At 43.7% G+C, this 20,749-nt stretch overlaps 1 protein-coding gene across 4 annotated transcripts in view; it reads left to right on the top strand.

The window, feature by feature from the left end:
* Nucleotides 1-20,749, top strand: part of CSMD2 (CUB and Sushi multiple domains 2) — a 651,518-nt gene that overhangs the window by 340,156 nt on the left and 290,613 nt on the right. For 2 of the 4 annotated variants that reach the window (XM_019487966.2, XM_019487976.2), the window contains exons 6-8: nucleotides 3,660-3,772; nucleotides 5,067-5,135; nucleotides 15,896-15,973. In XM_019487966.2, the coding sequence (XP_019343511.2) occupies nucleotides 3,660-3,772; nucleotides 5,067-5,135; nucleotides 15,896-15,973 (260 nt within the window). The remainder of the gene's footprint in view (nucleotides 1-3,659; nucleotides 3,773-5,066; nucleotides 5,136-15,895; nucleotides 15,974-20,749) is intronic. The other 2 variants (XM_014605014.3, XM_059729594.1) reach the window with 1 other exon arrangement.

The following is a 20,749-nucleotide window of genomic DNA, read 5'->3' as shown; positions in this document are numbered from 1 at the left end:
CCAGTGAAGGGGGGATTATTGCTCTTTGTTCTAAAGAAGAGAGAGGAAATAAGAAGAATCCTTCTGATTGATGTGCAGCCTCGAGATGTAGCACCGCTGCCTCTCGCTTGCTGCAGCCTAGCCAAGAAGATGTGCAGCCCTACACAGCTAACGGTTTTGGAAGGGAACAAGCCAATGGTTTTGTGAGGATCCTACATGCTTGGGTCGTTTCATGGCTTTGTGTGAATGGTCATGCACCTATAGGAACATGCTCACATATCATTTGTGCTATTCTTTCTTGCAGTGATTTAGTACCTTGCTAGGCACACAGACCCCATGCCTTACAATGGGGACTACTCATGTATTAAAATTACTGTTTTCTCTTAGTAAAGGTGGTAGAGAGAGTTCCTCCGATTCCAGCCCTAAATGCACGGGCTGTTTCAAAGAGCAGCTCTCTATTATGTGTGAATAGTGTCTGGCTCTGTAAGGCCCTGATCCTTGGTCGGTGCTCTTGCGGTGCAAGCCCTAAATCATGATCGTGCTCTTCAGCAGTAGCTGTGATCTCTTACGGTGCTGCACGGGGGCCCGTCTTGTGATATGACACTTAAATAATGCTTACGTTTCAAAATAAAAAGGAAGGAAGGGAGATCTGAAGAAAAGCCGGAGGAGCAGCAGGTTGTATTCTCCAGGGTCCCGGCCATGCATTTGCAGTCAACCGCTTTTAAGCAGTTGCTTAACCTTTAAGCCTGTATGTGATCTACTGAAGTCAGGGCCTGGTGCTTTGATTCCCATGATGATTAACTCCTTCAAAATCCTGTCAGTGCCTTAGATAAAAACGCCCCGCAGTAATGATTGTAGAGCATTCGTTGTAGGACATGCACAAGGCCAGATTCCCGTCACCTTGCATCTTTCATAGTATTTGACAGCAATCCCTACCATCACTCGCTGACAAACGGATGCCCCATATATATCTATATCTATATATATATATATATATATATACACACACATACACGCGCGCGCGCCACAAAACACTATCATTCCAATTTAGTTGCATTTTCCACTTTACCCTGCACTCGTGTAAATAATGGCACAAGTTGAAATCAAGGCGTCCTGCCTGTTCATTTGTTTCAATAGATTGGTGGAATCATCATTAATTAGAATATATATACCGATAGGTATCTAGCATTTATCTTTATGGTTAAAGTCTGCGCTGGAAGTCAGGAGAGAAATAATCAGGCGCCGAAATGTAAGCATTTGCATAAGTTGGTGGCTGATTTGGAAGTTGCCGGACCCAGGCATCAAAGGAGTATGTACATACAAATTAAATGCGCCGATGTCTGTTTTGTTAAAGGAGGGGGGATTGGGTTCTTATATAAGGCAATTGGTTTACCTGGGATTTCCGGCATTACAAGATGAACATTTGGCCCAGCGTATGTTAAGATTATTTCTAAGAAGTTGGATCATGGATTCAGAATGCACAGTAATAAATATTGTAGCCTTTGGGGGTAAGATTATTACATTTAAACCTGTGCTGTCATAGCAACCATCCATAGTAACTTTCTAAAAATTAGTTTTAGACATCGCTTGTTTGATCTGGGCTCAAAGAATATTATGTTTATGCCTATTTATTTAGAAAAGTTTTAAATTAAATTGGTTCAGCTGTCTTGGAGTTATCCAACGGTGGAAAAATGCCATACATGATTCATTTATATAACATCCCCCGTCTCAAAGGACTTTACAAAAATCAAATGAAAAATAATCAAGTGCCTGGGAAAAATCGTCACAATTAGTGAGCAAGAGACATTTTCTGCCACGGTTCATAATTATGCAGAATTGTGCCACACGTGTAAAGACTAAACATGGTTTAAAGGCTGTACTGTAGGTGGCAGAGATGCATTAGTTATGCAGCAAAATCATCTCGCTGCTTCATTAACAAAAGAGTGAGAATGTACTGATGTTTCCCCATCATTAATAAATACACAGTGTAGTGCTATCCTGACACCCTGCTGCTTACTAGAAGAAAGGTTTGAGTTAACTTGGTGTGTTGAGTTGGTGAAGGACTTCTTGATGTTGGTTTGATTATTAGTTCTGTTGTTGGAAATGACTGGTTATAAAACTGGAGGCATCTTGGAGAACTAAATTGATTTACAGAATTCATTTCCCCTCATCCAGAGCAGAATTTGTTAGAATACAAATGGTTTTTAAATAAATGACATATTCTGTAATAAAATATTGTAAATGGGTTTGGTTAAGAGTAATTGGATTTCATAATAGCTCCTATTGTGGAAATGTTGTTTGCACTGCTGTAGTTAATGCTACTCATGTATATACCACAACTCAAGGATGCATGCGACATACGTAGCTAGATACTTGTACCAGCCAGTAACTTTTGAAGTGTCTACTTAGCCAAAAGTTGTGTGTACGTGTGTAGTTGCATGCAATTTATTAAAGCAAACAGCATAACATTAAGAAAAAAGTTGGTGGGATGACTAGCAGGTGAGCCAAATATTGTTAATGGGCTCTGGAGCATTTTGTCCCAACTTCGAGGCCTTGACCTTCTTTGCTGTGGCACATAACTCATCACTTCTTGATACTGTTTGGTGGCCTCTTTCCCACTCTTCCCACCAGTTCCCCCTGACCTCCAATTTAAAATCAGCTTTCTTGCTAGCAGTCTCCACCGAATGGCTAGGAATTAAATGAACATAGAAATCAAACCAACCTTACCTGTCGGAGAAGCAGCTCAGCTCTTGGACATGATGGCTCTGTAACTTTCTCTGCAGCTCCTAAAATTTCAAATGTTCACATATTATAGAAACCTGGAAAGTCTGAGGTCATGAATAGGGCAATCCCAGCTTAGGATCCTGGCACTTTTGCTGGTCCGGTGATCTTCAGGGGGGTAAGGGGGGTTCTCTCCAGGGTCATTGTTTCCCTGCTTCAGGTCCTTACACCCAGAAGATGGCCTGCCTTCTTCAGACTGCTAAATTATTGTGTGTCTTCTATGTTTTGTGCCATTAAAAGTAAGAGAGAAATGGAAAGAAGTCTAAATAAGAATGGAGCCCTTGTGATAGAAAATGGACAGGGGAACATAAGATGTAAGGAAAGCATTTTTAATGGTCAGCTTGGAGAAAGCAATTCTGAAATATTAACAATCTTCCCCGTTTATTTCAGACAGTAGCATTCGGAAATCACGTCCGAAGCTGAAAGAGCAGGAGAGGGGAGCTGTGTTAGCTAATCAATGGGTGTCTCTGGGTTGGGATTTTGGAAGCGCTCTGCTTCTTTCCTGGCTGAGCTATTTGCTTTGAAAAGCATCCCCTACCCTCTGACTGCTGCCTGGTCCCTTGAAGCAGGCATGCTTTTTCCATCGGGTACCCCTTGTTGAATGCATGCGAACCAGTTTGGGGAGCTGCCCTTTCAGCAGTGCTTGACGTGGAAGGTGCTAGCATTGTGTAGCGAATACCGGACAGGCTTTCTAACCACACTTTCTTCAGTGGGGCATCATGCAGCGAAGGGTAATGGTCCCTCGGGATAATGGCTCTGCCTTATGTAATGGGACACAAGCCCTGTCTTACCCATGGGTGGTGCTCAAAGAAAGCAACTTGAAGGCCAGTCTTCTGGTTAGTCGCAGAAGGTCATTTCCACCTGCACACATTTGACTCTTGCCCGTTGGTTTCTTACAGGTTTACCGGAATGAATCTGCCTGCCCCAGTAATCAGCAGTAAAAACTGGCTGCGACTCCACTTCACATCAGATGGCAACCACAGGCAGAAGGGGTTCAGTGCACAATATCAAGGTAAATGCTCACTGAGCAGATTGCATCATTAATGTTTTTAGCACCCTTTCCTTCAGCTGGAGGGAGGCACGCTTTAGGCCCAAAGCTACCCACAACAGGCAACGTTTGATCTGTCCCTTACCTAGGACACGTTAGCTTTGCCTTCCTAGCAGGCTGCCCAGTTTTGCCACACAGAGAGCCACCTTGGCAGCTTGCTGAGAGCATGAAAACTTGCACTTCTCTGGCAAATAAACCTGCAGTTTAGACTTTTTTTTTTTTTAAAACAGAAGTGCATCTCCATTTGCTCCCTTTGCACTTCTCTCACCCAGACTTTATATTGACATCCCATACAGGGGTGTATATCAGGATGGGTTTCCTAGGCTGCCACTGATAGTTGAGATGCTAGCCTCTCCCTCGAGTCCCCAGACTCAAATCCCTGCTCCACCCCAGAGGTTTCTGACAAATCCCGTAGTTTTGCTGTCTCATTTTCCCATCTGTAACTCGGGGATAGCAGCTCTGCCTTTTGTTGCAAGGGTTTTATGAGGACAAATACACTAATGGTTTTGTGCCGCACAGATGCCACAGTAATGGGGGCCATTTAAATAACTAAGATAAATGGAACGAGATCCACCACTGTAGCTCTAGCATAGCAGGATGCCCCCAGGCTGTGCAGTGAAAAGGCAGGATTAATAGTTAAGAATGTGATATTATTACATTTTGTTGCGGGGCGTTTGTACGGTTGCTAGCAACTGCGGTGGAGGAATATGCTGTGAAAATCAACGAGAGAAGTTAATGGGGAGAGCGGCAGGTCTTACTTACTTTTACACTGTCATTAGGCATAGGCACGTGGTTAGCAGGAAGCTTGCAGAGTTAGATCTGTACCGATCCCAAGGCAGTGGGGTTTTCCCATTCCTGCTAACCGCATTGCATGTTCTTCCACCGTTTATGAGAGATTCAAGTCAGACAGTCCTCAGGCTTGCCTGATATTCAGGACAAAGCTGTAGTGCTCAACTCTACTTCTTAAAAGAGCGATCGTTTCTGAGTGGCAGACTTCCACCTGGCGACCTGGGCTTGATTGAAGCCCAAAGTATCTTTGCCATCACAGGAACATAATCCTGTTAGAACCAAAAGTCAGTTGAACATCTGTGTTGAGGAAGCTGCTGGTTTACCTGTTAGCACGTGCTTAGCTGCCATTCAAGCCAAGCATTTTGTGCATGCTCAGGGTGCTCAAAGATGTCCTGATTCAGGGTTGGACTTAAGCGTGTGCTTTCTGGAATTGGGGCCTTCGTTAATTAAAACTACCTCCTTTTTACAGATGGGAAACTGAGGCACAGAGAGATTAATGCCCTTACTCAAGGCCACAGAGGGGAAGTCAGAAGTAGAGGTAGGAATAGCATCCAGATCACTAGTCTTGTGATACAGCTATGAGAAAAGAAAAAAAAAAAACAAAAAAAAATTTCTTTATTTGTCACCCTAGCAGCCACTCTGGTGGCCTTAACTCAGATGTTGCCTTGTGAATCAATTTTAGTTCTTCCTCCACAGAGTCACTGTGTTGCATATATATATTTTTTTGTTTCTAACATAGATGACTGCACACCACTGATGACTCTTGATATGACATTTTCCTTCTGCAGTCATGATTGCTGCTTTCTATTAAAACACCTGTCTGAATCATGCTTTTTTTTTTTTCTTCTTTCAAATAGAAAAATAAAGATTAATGTTATAATTTCCTCTGATTAGATAAATGTCGGGGCGGGGGGGGGGGAGTCTAATCTGGCAAGCTCCTTGAAAAGTGTTTTGTGAGATATAATGAGCTGTGCTTTTGTGTGCAGGGTGCTTAAAGGATGAATTTATACATGCTCTCAAAAGCACTGAGGCAGGACCTCAGTCTAGTGGGCAGAACAGAGTGGCCCGTCTCTCCTGCATGTACCATGCTGTCTCTGTCTCTGAGTGCATGTGCCACATGTAGCACGTGGGAGCCACCGCCAGTACTGATGGTGCTTGGTGAGCACCTGTTTTCCCGATCCGCTCAGCGCAGAGAGATTCTGCAAACGGCATTTCAATGAATTTGAAAAATGGGTGCATGGAGCACGTGACAAAATTGCAGGCCGACTAAATATGCGTGGGGAGTCCCGAAAACATGGGAAGATCTCACGGACCAGGATTTTGTTCCAGATGCTAAGTGAGCTTCCATGAAACATTCAGCTAGCCTTCCAAAGAAATGTGATGTAGATTTCTTTATGCAGCTAGGAAACATTGCTTTGCATAATACCTTGCTGTGTGTGTAGCCTGGTCTACACTGCGAAACAGGCGCAGGCATAGACAAAACAAGGCTTGCGTTAATCTAGCAGGTTTAGGAACTTGTAGCAGTGAAGCCACAGAGAGACTGACTTGAGCCACTCCACATGTGTCCGTGGCCTTGGGTGGACATACCCAGTCTATCCAACAGCCAACATGGCTTTGCTGGTGCAGATGCCCCGACCAGTTAGATTCATGCTAAGATGAGTATTGCACCTGCTGCAGTCATACCTCTGATAGCATCTTGGGCATAACCATGTGTTTGTACCATTGTAACGCTTACTGGTTTAGAAAGTGGTAGCTCATCCTAGGATAAAGGTATGGATATCACTACCCAGCTATCACAGCTGCGTAGGGTATACAAATATCTTGAGTTTCTAAACCAGAATAGTGATCATGGTGCAAAGCCGTGCGTGCATCAGCCCATAGCAAGCAACAGAGAGAGTGGGCGCATCTACGCATGATGCCACATCGCCGTAGCAATGCACTATGGTGACGTAGCATCGGCGGGCCCAAACCGCGACACCGCAGCGACATCACCGTAGCAATGCGCTCCCTCCTTATAGCATGTTGCTATGGCAATGTAGCAGCTAAAAACGACTGTGCGCAGTGAGCATGGCACATTGCGGGCTGTTACTGCGCTGTCATTTAGTACTTCCGAAGGGAGTAGCCATTGAGCACTTGCTAATTTTCTTCACGGGTCAGGTCTTTAAAATTAACGACAAAACTTATGAAATGTTGGGAAGTGCTAAATCCAAAGGGAAGTACTAAAGGATGGCGTGGTAACAAAGGTGCCATAGGGACACATGTAGACGTACTCAGTGTCTAGCTGCAAAACTAGAAAGAGGGAGAATTAAATAACATCCCCTTTAAATACCTGTAAATACCTAATAACAGCTAGTTTTCAAGTTAGCATCTTGTTCTCTCTGACTGTCTAGCTAGTTTAACCCATCTAGGTTTTGCACTGCACCCTCCGTCATTAGTATCGGGGCTTCATACAAATGATAAAATACATACAGGATCAGAGATCCTTCCAGGAGCTCTGTCCCGTCCTGTAATTTGGCATCAACATCTACTGGCTCTTGCCCCTTTTTTTTGCATTTTGCTCGGTGTCATGGAGCTCATTCATCATGCATCTTTGGTGGTGCAGATTGCAAACACAGTGAGATCCAAAGAGGCTAATGACAGAAGCCCCTGGGAAGGAAATCTGAGGATTGCTATAGGTCTCTAGCCATCAAGCACTTGCTAATTTTCTTCACAGGTCAGATCTTTAAAATTAACGACAAAACTTAAGAAACATTGGGATTTCTTTATTGGCTGTGTGTGGTGGCTTTGCTAGGGTCATGAGAGCTGACCACCGTGCTGCAACCTGTTTGTCATACCGGGCTGGAGACATTGCAGAGATCTTGCCCTTGCCCCTGTAATGGAGGAGGCTTGGTGGTCTGGGTTTTAGGGGAGCACTTTGGGGGGCTCGGTGCGAACAGGCTTCACTATAAATGATTCGTGGAAATAGCTCAGTGAGCAGGACACCTTTATGCCCTTTTCACCCAGCAGTCTAGGCCTAACAGCAGGCTGTTGAGGCTGGTCCCTATGGCATAATGATTCATTGTACTGAGCAAGCGTTGTCCCCAGAGTTTTGTTGCAAGTGTGGTTGACGGGGCTTGAGGGGAAAGAGTGAGGCTCTGAAAGAGCTGGAGGGAGGACAAGGTGCTACAGGTCACTGGGGGAGCCAGGTTTCAAAGCCAGAGGCTTGCTCATCCAGAAGCCGTGCTAGGGTTAACTTCAGGGGTCCTCTCAAGAGGGGGGAAACCGAAAAAGGTTGCTTCTTGGGAAGTCCCAAGGCAGGGCACAACACTCCCTAATTGTAGTCTGTAAAATCATTTTTCACAAAACCCTAAAATTGCCTATGTGGCCAGTCTGTTTTTCCAAGGGAACAAATGCCATTTATGAACATCCCCTGAGACTGTATCTCACTTTGCTACGAGATGTTCTTCTCCTGTTCCATCTGGTTTAACTTAATACTTAGCTTTTGCAGAATGGGGTGGGGGTTTTTTGTTTGCTCCAGTTCAGAAGTTTCTATCCATGCCCTAGAGTTGACATCTTTCTCTTTACGAATGTAGAAGCAAGATGGCGTGCATTCGTCCCGTGTACATGTTCTATCTGCGTTGATATACGTATGGAGAATAAATTCTCCCCTCCCCTCGAAAGTCACCATGTGTTTCCCTTCTCCAGTACCTTTCAGTAGGAACAACCCCCAAATATTTTACAAATATTAATTAGATCTTCCAACACCTGGGAGGAAAAAAAACCGAAGCTTCAGAAAACTCAGCGGGGTGATGCTTGGGAGGTACGAGGCACTTACAGCTTTGAAAATTAGGCCACAAATGACTTGCCCAACATCAAGGGTGGATCAGGGATTACAACCCAGGCGTCCCAACTCCTCATCCTCTGCTCAGTGCTGAATCGCTGAAAATGAGCTAATGGAAAAGCTGCTGAATTTAAAATGATGCTAAGCAGATCTACATGATGATCTGGCTGATGTAGTTCATTTCTCCAGCATATACTGTATTACATGTAGAGGACCCTAAAGTGCCTTTTATCTGATTGTGACCAACACATAATTGCATCCTATATCGATTTCCACCTCCTCCCCCCGCCCCATAAGAATATGAATGTGGGTCTAGTATCAGCCCTATCAGGCCATGGTACTGCCTTGAAAATGAGATAGGCTGTGTCCCTCACTAATGGGTAGATAAGTTTTTCTGCAAACAGTGCACCAGAGCAGGGATGTTTTGGGGATGGTCACTGGTTTTTCAGATGCGTTTATCAGAATCGCGGATAACTGGGTTAGGCTGTTAAGGGGATACTGCATATATTGTATTGGTTTGTCAAGCCCACTTTGGACAGGCAACACTCTCAGTGGGGGGAAAAACCAACAAAAAAAGCAATTCTAATCACAGCAACTGCGGCTGTTAAATCCTGAAGGAAAATTAATTATTGTACTAGCCATTCGAGGATGCAGGACCCCATTGTGCTTGACACTGTGCAAACACGTCGCCCCTGTCCCGATCAGCTTGCAGTCTAAGTAGACACAACAGAAAAAGGTGTGACCTCTTTGTGTCTTGGAAAAAAAGAAATCCCCTCGCTCCCCCAACTTTTCCCCTCACCAAAAATATCTTCCAGTATGTAATATCACAGAATTATGAAATCGTGAATCAGGCAGTCGCAAAATGGAGCATCAGTACGATGCTCAGTAACTGCAGGAACGGGGGAGTCAGGGACGATATGGGCACTAGACATGCATTTCTGCAGAAGAATACCTTTTTTTATTCATTCAGTGTTTTCTCCCCTTAAAGTCTCATTTTAATCAACATGGAGTGGTTTAAAAAAAAACAACGCATCTGATTGTTTTGCTGCTAAAACTCGGGAATGTCACCTTTCAATTTGCCTAGACATCGAGTATTGTGGCAGATCTAGCGGATGTGTTTGTACAGCAAAATCCGCCAGAAAACACTTTTGTTTGGCCAGTGGGTTTGATGTAATCCTTTTGTGGTACTGCGCCACATTCAGATCTTGAAGGATATGAGGCTTGGCACAAGATGGGCTTGTGTTTTGTGTGGAGGAGCAGTCAAATTTGCTTTTGTTTCATGTTATCTTTGGGGGGGAAAAAAAAAAGAGGAAGAAGGAGGGATCCTTATCTTTTTTGAATTATCTTCCCTTAAATTGGTGCCTTTGTTACTGGTAAACTTTACATCTCTGCAGAAATCGCTCATGAAACTTGACTTACAAAATTCTGTCTCCACATAATGAGCAAAATAAAGGATTAGCTGGAAAGAATATAGTAATCTTTTTTTTTTCCAGTTTATTATCACTGAAAGAGGCAGAATGCAATTAGAATAATATAGGGCACAGGATTCATAAGACACAGCACATGACCCACCAGCTAGGACATGGGAACAGCCTTAGAGGTGTTGCCATAGAGTCTGCCCCTCCAGTGAGGCATTTAGGCTTACATTTTCAACAGCATGCATGATTTTTCTGTATATAGAGCCCTAATTCAGGACAGCACTTAAAGATATCCTTGCCTTAAAGAATGTGCTGACTCTTATTCACTTTAATGGGATTTAAGCACATACAAAATGCTTTCCTAAACTGGACCTGAGTACCCAACATGAGACATCTAAATGCCTGATGTGATGAGCTTGTGAACATCTATGGGGGTCTATGGACTTGAGCTGTAGTGGTGCGTATTGAGCTGCACTTGTTCAGCTCATTAATAGTGAAAAGTGTTGATAATCCTTAGTATCCAGTATATATATCGGATACAAAGTTGTTTTCAACTGTTTATCCCACTGATGGCAGTAGGGTGGGAAATGAAAGCGTTTTGGGGATGTCTGCTCTACACAGGGCCATACAAAGATATCCAGGATGGCTGTACATAAGACAGCATGGGTACCAGAAGCAGTGTAACCACACCAGTGCAAGTCCTCCCTTCTGGGCTGCTTAACTCTGCTGGGAAGCAGGGTATATTAGCTCAGGCAGAATTGCATGCTGACATGGCTACTACTACCTGTGCTAACCATATTGCACAGCCTCTAGCAGGGTGGGCATGCCCTTACGGGGTCATAGGATCATTGGAAAGTAGGACTGGAAGGGAGCTCATGAAGTTAGGTAATCCAGCCCCCTGCTCAGGTAGGATCATCTTGGTTAGAAGCATAGAAACTGAACCATTGCAAGTAAAGCAGAAAAGAAAACAACAGAAAAAGAATATTTTCAATCCGTCAATCAATTCTGCATGAATATATGACAGCAAAGAGAGTCATTTTTATGTATACATGGTATAAAGCCGTTCAGAGAGTAGAACCAGAAGTTGATTTTTATATAGCTTCTTTTGTACTTAAGGTTCCCCAAAGCACTTTATAAAGCAATGAGTTAGATACTTCAAAGTCAGGAGCCATTAGACATCCCATAATAGCTCAAATGTAGCTTTAGACACTTGGAGATGACTATATTTTATTGACTGAATGTTGGCTGGGACTACGGGGTTATCCCTGGCTTGCTTGGGAAGTGCCAGAGGATCGTTAACTTGCGCCTACAGAGTCAGCACGGGCAGGCAGAATGGGACCTCGTTTCAGTGTCTCATCCAGATGACAGCGCTGCTAGCAGTGCATCAGCCCCTTAAAACCGTCCCACCCAAGAGTTGCTTTTCTAGATTAAAGTGCACTCCTGCACCTCACAAAGGTCCTGATGTAGGATCCAGCTTATGGCTGTAATGCAAGGGGCACCGGGAAATTATTTGTCTAGAAATCTTGACGCGGCACAGGACTGATTCCTTCATTCTGAATCAGTTCAGTTTAAATGAATCTACATTTCTGATGAGAATGATGTGCAAGTTGTTTGGTACTGCCAGCTTTTGTAGAACGATGGTAAATCTGGAGCTGTAAAGAGGTACCTTATAAGTGGGTTATTATCAATTCCTGTAGGTAACAAATGTCTTCAAATTGCTAAGCTTATTTCTTAGTCATTTATGAAGGTATTGCTACTAGGCACTTTGCAGTGTTTACCTGTACTGTATGCTCAATGTGCAGTTTTTGAAGATATTCTTTGCTCCCTCCCAGTGGATTAACATCCTTATGGCCTTCTTCTATAGGGGGAAAAACTGCACTTGGCAAACCCAGACCCAAACTGAACACAACTTCAGTCACTTCTGCATCAGAACTAAATTTGCTCTCAGTCTTCAAGACTATTTGACTTTTCTCTAGCTCACATGTCAGGATATCTCTTGCTCCTTCTAAGTTTCCATGTGTAGTTAAAATAGAGCAAACCTTTTCCACAGGACAGTTGTCCCACCAAAAATGGGATTTTTTTTAAACTATTTTTTTAATGGAGCCTTTATAAATGAAGCCATCTTTGTTTGTTTCTAACTGAAAAAATGTAATTTAAAAAGTAAAAGAAGTTGACATATCCAATTGTCATTGTCCATTTCTCCTTTTTTTTTTCATTTTTTGGTATTTTCTTCCTTTTTTGCTCGTAACATCAAGTGTATGGTTTTCGGTCACATTTTTTTTAGTATTTTTATTTTTCCCTTTTTCCTGTCACTTTTTTCCAAGCTCATTGAATTTTGTAAAACCTCCCCAGTGACAAAAGGATAAATGAACCGTGCTTCTTTTCGATACAGGATCTGTTCCAAAGTTAAGGATGTTTTTTGGAGAGTGACCAAGAAGCAGAATTAGTTTAATCTGTTCTTTTACCATCTCAAATGAACCCATTTCATTTGAACTTTTTTCATGGGATATGGAAGGGAGGGAAAGAAAGAAAGAAAAGCTCTTTCAGCCAGCTCTATATCTGGCTGAGCCAGAAATAGCGTCTTGGTTTCCCAAAAAGTGTAGGCTTTTGCAGCCAAAGGTCAGCATTTCAGTTCCCTGATGCAGCATATTTGCTGCTAAATAATGCCTCTGGAGACAGCAGGTTGCATATATCTGCAGATCATTATACTATGCCTCTAGATGAATGCGTTGCCAGCTTAAGGCATTCAGAGACCTTCATATTCTCTCCTAGCTGGTGTTTAAACAAGATGTGTGCCTTAGGTTTGCCTTTGAAATGAGCATACTGTTAATTATTCCATTAAAAAAATAGATTAATAGCAGTAATGCTCCAGGAAAGACATGAGCTGAGCTGCCTAATCCCATATTTATATATACCTTTTAATGAGTATGGACCTTAGTTTGAAGTTTTTTAACTCCTGTATTTATAAATAAGACAAAACCGTGTAGCCACCCGACAAAGCAGAAAGTTGCAAATAAACATTCAGAGTAAAGAAAATGTTAGTTTGGTTAAGCTTCAAGGAATAATATTTGGCATCTCCTTATCTGGACCTCCTGCAAACGGATGCTTTTAACAGATTTTTTTTTTTTCCTTTTAACTGAAAGGGTATGATTAAAAAGAAAAGGGGGGAAAAAAATCCCCCCTATTAATTAAATTGATGATTTTTCTTGACAAGTTTGTCTTAGAAATGTGCTAATTTAGAGATGAAAGCATGACATGATAAAGTACAGAAAGGGACTGTTTGAAGTGGAGGATGGACTGGCTTCCTTGGGAGATTAAAATTAAACCGCGGGGGAAAGGCTCATCTGAAGCAGTTATGGGAACGCTGGCTTTCCTAGCGGAGCTGCTCTTTAACCTTCGAAATGCTATGACGGCTGCCTCCAAACACCAGGAGCATAACCAGGGGGTGAGGGGGCCAAGTGAGGTACTAGACCTGGGCACTGACTTAGAAGGGGAGAAATATTGGCAGTAATATTGCCCCGACTACTGCCATTGCCCAGAGCATAAAAACTTCTTGGATCACTTCGGCCAAACACTGCACAAATCCAGAAGCAGAGGTGATGATCAGTTCGGCTGCAGGACAGCCAGAGTCCTTAGGGTATACCTACATGTGAGTGGATGGAGGGAAGCACGTGTGTCTTCATTGATGTTGGAGTAATTAATATGAGCGCAGTTGGGGAAAAGCAGGCACTTGGCCTACTTCCATGCAGACTTTCATATGCCCTTTGCTCTCTTCTTCCCCGCCCACCCTTTCCTATTTATGCCCCTTTAATGTGCAAATTAAAATGGCAAAAGGTCAACTATGCTTATTTAGTCTAGGCCTACACTTAAAAGGCATAGCTACATTAGCAAAAGTCTTAGTATAGGTTTCAGGGGTAGGCAATTATTTTGGGCAGAGGGCCGCTTACTGAGTTTTGGCAAGCCATCAAGGGCCGTATAGCAGGCAGCCCAGGGCAGATAAATATTAATTTTCTAAATTTTTAAGGGGCCCCGCAGGCTGGATAGAATGGCCTGGTGGGCCGCATCTGGCCCCCGGGCTGCATTTTGCCCACCCCTGGGTTAGATGCTGGTCAGAAGAGCATCCCTGAAATAGCATGGCAGAATCCAAACCAAGTGTTAGTCTTCCTATGATGTACCTGATACAAGGAAATCTAGGATGATGGCAGATTTCCACTGAATGGGCTGGAAGCTAGAATATCTCCCATTCCCCTCTGCCCGTGGTTCTTTGGACCGCTGTGTTAAAAGACTTCAGTATTTTTATATAAAGCCTAGTCGAGTAGAGAGAACTCATTTGCCTGTAGCTATTATTAGGATGTCTTGTAGGCCTGTTTTTCTGTATCCTGTGCACATAATCTGTCTTAATAGTGCAGCCCCTCTTTTCATTGCTGAATGGATTGCAAAAAGGCCCTCTTTCCAAATGTATGACTGTATTGTTCATAAATATTTTCTGGATGGTTTTGTGTGAATCATTTTCAGGCTATGGACTGCTTGGTTTGAGTGTAGTCCTCCTGATGAAGCAGAGTGTTTGTGTAAAATGCCTCCATTTAACAATTATACCAGCAACGTAATGAATGAAACTTGATTCAGGGTCTGGCTCTCAGATCCTCAAACTGTCTCAGTATTTCCCTCTAGCCTGCTGCTTGCAAAACATACTTATGGTCCCCAAAAAGGCACTGTCGAGTTATTCACTGTTGGCTATTTATACTGTGCATATGTTGTTGCCGCAGGCTGTGGTCCTTAAAGGTATTTGTGTCTAGCTCCCATTGAAACAAATGAGGATTAAGTACCTATCTGGCCCCAAGTCATTTGGTGCTGATTTTGATCCATTACTGGATGGCTGAAGCTAATTAAACATGAGACTAATGAATAGCCAATACTTCATACCTTTAGTGGGAATTCTGGGGTTTGTAATCTTTTTTTTCCCCCTCTTCCTAAAAGATTCCCGTTCAGGAGGGAGGAGCTATGCAGACATGTAAAAGAGATGCTGACTGGCGCAAGTTATAAGTAATAAAGTCAGTAGTGAGAAACTGAACTCGTGGCTCCTATTTGTGATTGTCATGCATATTGGACACGGCTTCTATAAATCACATTTTCGTTTCACTGAAATACGCTTTCTGAGAGCGGAAGCACTTTGCAATGCCCCTACTTTCTTTAGACGTGGCAGGGAGGCCCTAGCTGGGACCACGAACCTAAAATCTCAGCGTCTAAGCCAGTGGTTCTCAACCTGTTTGCTATGGGGGCGCATACTTGCAGCTCTCAGTGTACTATATGGGCTGCACCCACACAACTTACTTCCATTGAACAGGATGACACATGGGCCGCTGTAGTGTATTGATCGGGTTGCGTGTGGCCTGCAGGCCACAGGCTGAAAACCACCGGTCTCAGCCATTGAGCCTTTACTTTCTGAACTATAGGGCCAAGTGCCTGAACAGCCAGGCACTAGCAAACTTATAAATCCAGTAGCCTAATAGGGTGGGGCAAGCGGGGCACCAACCCCAGGTGCTGGCTATGAGAGGGCACCAGAATCCTCCCCCCGGGAGTCTTTACCATGGCAGGGGCAGCCCTGTATTGCCCCGGCCTGGCCATAAGAGTAACACAGCCACCCTGCACCCTGTAGCATATGGGGTGTGTGGGGGAACAAACAGAGGTGCCAGGGGCAGCTCTCAGGGAGGCCCATGCCATGGGGCTGCTGTGCCAGCCTCTGCACAGGGAAGGCAGCCGGGGCTACAGCAGCAGCGGAGGCAGTGGCAGTAACCGCTGTGTCTCATGTGCAGAGAGCATGGGTGGGTAAGACTTCCCTTCCCTACCCTTGGCCCCCTCTAGGCATTGACACCCCCCAGCCCCAGGCATTGAATAAGCTTTTTACACCTATTCATCTCTATATTTGTTCAGTGTAGTTGGGAGTCAAAAGGCCACACCGTGTAAGCATGGGAGGTATAAACTTGTTGCATCAAAGTCTGTAGCAAAGCCCTCACGACTCTGTGTAACCGTCTTCCTCTTCTGTTTCAAATTTTTCTCCAGTCAAGAAGCAAATTGAGCTGAAGTCCCGAGGAGTGAAGCTAATGCCCAGCAAAGACAATAACCAGAAGACATCAGTGTGTAAGTTTCCCCGCTCTTACCGCCGCGCCTTTTGTAAGATGATCTCTGTGAACATCTCATCCGACTTCTCAATAATCTCTAAAACTTGGTCACTCTTGAAAGTTGTAATGCTGATTCTCCTTCCCCCTCCCTCCACATTACTGCATCACCTTCTTCCAGTGCTCTATTCACAAACATATACTAACTCTTTAAACTGGGAATGCAGGGGAACTGGTGTGCCTGTACAATATATACTGTATGCCTGTTTCTGCAGCTAAATGCCAAGCGAGCTGAGGGTTCTTTACTTCTGTGGTTTCTTCTACTCCGGAAAGCATCAAAATGCAAATAGTTTTGAATACCATATGCATTTCTCGAGTATAAAAGTAGCAAGCGCTGGAGCTGCAATAAGGAAATTATAGACATACAGTTAAACGAAGAAGTAACGACAACTCCAGTGATAATAGCATCTTTGCTCTCTCTTTTGCAAGTGCCTTGACATAATCATGCCTCCCTGCAGAAAAATCATGCCACCTTACCGCGAAAAGACCAGTCACTGAAATGCGGGCTTTAACCGCGTTCCTATCAGCTACTTGTGTAAAACATACATAATGGATTAAATCTATTAGAGAGCTGTTTAGACTGTTGTTTTGTTCCCGGTATATTTTCCTACCAGCTTTGCATTAGGTTCTTGTGGGATTCAAAAGTAAGGTTCTTAGTTGTTGCTTTGCTCAGTCACACGATTCTGTAAAGACGCCTGGGTTCTTCTCTTAAGATGAAATAGGAAAGGTTTGGGTAGGAGTAGGTAGGACAAAATGACAAATGAGCCAAAGTCACTCGTTGCCTGCCTGAACGAAATTCCACCCCCTGGCTCACTTCTGGCTGTAACATGGGAGTCTTGATTGATGCTCGCTGGTGGCTGAGAAAGGCCTGACGTAGGCTAGGACATGAGCAGCAGGATTCCCACCGAGAAAATTGGCTGGGGTATGGCCAAAGAAATCAAGCAGGGGCATAAGGTGCGGGGAAATCCAAGTACTCAAGATATTGCTGGCCCTGTGAAATGTTCTACTCTAGCACAATTAAATTGATCCAGTAAAGCTATGCTCAGTTCGAGTCCATTTACTGACGGCTAAAGTATGTTGGGAGGCACCTTGCTATTTATGCAGATGCTGGAACGCTTCGAGATGGGAAGATCAAGGATACTCCTGGGCCCAGGGGATGCTTTTGTTCTGGGTATCTCAGGCAGGAGAGAATATGTATTGAGTCAAAAGGCCTTGGCTTATGTTGAATAATAATTTGCTCACGTCCAGCTATTTGAAGGAATGAAACAGTTTTCTTAACAGGAGGGTATGAGGGCTTCTCTTTCACATGCCGGGACACTAAGGTCCTCCCTCTCTTTGGCTCTTCCAGTTGGCAGTGCATGTTAAAAGTTGGGAGAGACAGTAAAATAAAGTAATGAAATTGCAATGCTTACAGAGGCAGGATAAAAAACGTGGACGTGCTTATGGCTTTCAGTTCAGACCTGGTTTCTAGGTGATAAAATAAGCCCACCATTGGTCTGGTAGCAGATCCCCTCAGAAGAAATGCTAAGAATTGTGTGGGGCCTGGGTTGCAGGTCTCTAATCCTGCTCTTCGGCACATCTGTTCAGACCTGAAGCACCTTAGTGGAGCAGTGGGAAGGAAGGTTGTGCTGCCTTGGCCAGGCTGTCCCTATCTGGTGGATAAAAGATGACTAACTCCAGGTTAGTCCAGGTCCAGTATCTTATTTAGTGCAAACCTTGTCATCATATTTTATAAATCTGGCCCAGGAAGCTGTGAGAGGCAGCATAGCTTGCAAACTCTTGAACTGCAATGGACTGGGGAGAGGGAACTATAATACACATTTCCTTTCCGTCACCAGCCAGATCCTCCCCCAACCATCGTGTTTTCAATATAAACTTGCTCTTGACTGTGCCTCCTTCATGGACTCAAACCTACCACTTCCATGCATGGCTGATGCCATCACACTTGCATCAATCTCTCAACAGCAGAAATGCACCATAAGAAGAAGGGGGACTACAGGAAAAGTGGTTCATCTTCAGGGAACATCTCCCAAAACTTTATAGCGCCCCTGCTTTGCTTTTCAGCTTGTGTGGCTCACCATGACCTGGAAATATACTCGTGTGTCTACAAACACACATGTATTAGGGGCTACAGCACAGTTGAGAAGGGGTGAGTAAGGCATCGCAAGACCGGTGTTGCGGGCTGGTACCGTTCCGTTTGACCTGTGCATTAGGTGTCTCTAGGCATTTCTCTTAGTCCTAAACCATGAGTCTTCCCCAAAGCCTTTCTCCCTGGTAACGTTTTTATGGACTTTGCACCTGTCCAAAAAATTCTTCCTTATTGAACCAAGGAATATGGCAACTTACAGCTACATATTTAGTATCCTGCAGGTTTTTCATAAAATTGTTGCTTTGTTGAACTGTAGCCATGGGAGGCTGCCAGATTCCAACTGGCGAGATTAAAGCCTGCATGTTTCGTATGGAGGCAAACTGTATTTTGCGTCCTTAAACAAGTCTTTGTGTTTGCGTGTTGGGGGGAACCATGGAAAATAATTATCTGGGGGGTGGGGAGGCTGGTGTAAAATTTCTCGTATGAAATTGTGGTCAGGCATTTTTAATTTGAAATTTAAATCAGCTACTGCATATTGCTCACCTTCCCTAAAATTAATTGGACATCTTGCTTAACATTTGTTTTTAAAGGACTTGCTTTTTGGAGAATAAGCTGTAAGAAATGTAGTTTAAAGCTGGGACTGCACTTAGGGGATTATGTTTTAGGAGCAGCTTATCATTTGTGGATATTAATTGAGAGCGACTGTCAACATTTTCAGTGTCCCTGAAATTAGAGAGTTAGCTTGGATATTGTATGCAATGTTTGTATTTTTTCCCCCAACTACTTAATGCAGTGTGGAAAGTAGAACACGTTTTTCCCTCTCCTGCCTGCAATGCAAAACTATTCTCTGGTCTCTGAATAGGATGTACCTGATCTGTTGGTGTCGAATCTTATTGGAAAGAGTTGAAGAATTTGCTTAGAAATGCATCAAGCACCCAACTAAAGGAATTACAGGGGTGCTGAAAGGTTGCAGTTCCTGGTGAGCTCGGTGTGAGTTGCAGGATCTTCAGCACCTGTGCAGTCCATCCAAGAGGGAGACGGACGGCTGAATTTGGAAGTCTGGGCTCCCATTGTGTTGCGCTTCTTGCAATCGTTTTACAAAGGTAGTGCAGAAGGTGCTAAGTAATGGAGAACCAGGCTTTGGATTACTAGCATCAGACGCATGGTTTTGAACATGCAGGGCAGAGGAAGGAATGCTTCAGATGAGTCACTTCTTCGCTCACAAAGCTTCTCAGCAGGACCAAGGTCCTGGAAGCACTTTTAATTAGGAGCTGGGTATTGGATGAGACATTTGGATTAGCGTTCCTGCTTTGACCCAGAGGCCTCCAAGGTTTTAGGATTGTCAGCTTTATATGATTTAGCACTTAAGAGAGGCTCCTTGCATCAGATGAGACTTAAGATTTCAGGCTCCGCTTCGATATTGGTGGCAAAACCCACCCAAGCAATGAAGTCTCCACTCTGAGAACAGGGGAGAGGAGAGGATCTTACTTCCCTCTTCCCTGCTTTTAGTGCTCTTGTTTTTAAATCCATCTCTTCTACATGCTACAATCTGGCAGCTCAGCAAATACCTTCTCTTGACATGTATGTATGAATATGTATGAGCACAGAGCCCCTGGAGTCCAGATGGGAACGAGAAGAGTGTCTCAGAAGAGCTGAAAGTTCCCACCACTTTGGAAGTGCTCAGCTCTAATACCAGATCCACGTGCCCCAGACCTACAAATCGACTCGTGCTTGTAGGAATTCAAGCATGTGAGTAAGTTCATGTTTGCTGCACCCTTGAAGTCCCTGGAACCCGCTTATACGCTTAAAGTTTCTTGGTGTGGTGAAGCACTTGCCTGCCTTGGGATCACAGCCAACATTACTTTTGTTAAGGTACAGCATGTGGCCAGTCAATTGTCCCTTTATACTTTAGGAATAAATTCTGCATCCTGTAAACCTCACAGAGGCTAGCATGGGAATAACTGGAGAGAAAGTCAGCCTCTTAGAGATCATAAAGCCTAATTTAATCTCTTAGAACAAATGGTGGCTGAAATCTTATTTTTAACTAAAGGAGACTGTTTCAACTCCTGCCTTCATTCCTCACACTGAGAAACTTTGATTTTTTTTTTTTTTTTGTACTTCTCTTTTAGATGCTCCTCTTTTATCTTGTAGCTCATATTAAACAATCCTAAATTCAATAAAATGTTGCCCCCAGGGGACCCGTCAAAGAAATTCCTTTATTAACGTGGGAAAAAAACGTGGAGGATCATCCTTTTTTAGCTATTCTTTCAGTAGACAAAGTAAATTACCTCGGCAAATAAAGCAATCGCAATTGGATGTTCCTGAATAGGGGGTGGCAAGACATTGGAGTTGAGAAAAGAAGAGGAGGAAGGGCAGGGGGAAGCCATCGCTTTGGGGGAAACTCTTCAATTTGTAATTTATAAAGTCAACAGTTCATTAGGATCTTAATTCTTATTGTTTCCCCTGTAAGCTTGAGGAGCTCATTTTGGGATGCTGGAGCCCTGGGCTGAGAACAGTCAAATCTCTTGTAAGATGAAAGCAGATCTGCCAGCAGATTCTCAGCGTGACAAATGCAGTTTGTAGCCTTGTGTGCAGTTAAGCTGAAGTATTCGTTTCTTTTAAAAAATAATTAACAGGAGAGGGAAGGCT

This window comes from Alligator mississippiensis, chromosome 6 (genome assembly GCF_030867095.1).
Source record: "Alligator mississippiensis isolate rAllMis1 chromosome 6, rAllMis1, whole genome shotgun sequence".
In the NCBI taxonomy this organism is placed as follows: Eukaryota; Metazoa; Chordata; order Crocodylia; family Alligatoridae; genus Alligator; species Alligator mississippiensis.
The sequence above is the reverse complement of the archived record's forward strand: the minus strand, read 5'-3'. Positions and strand labels throughout refer to the sequence as shown.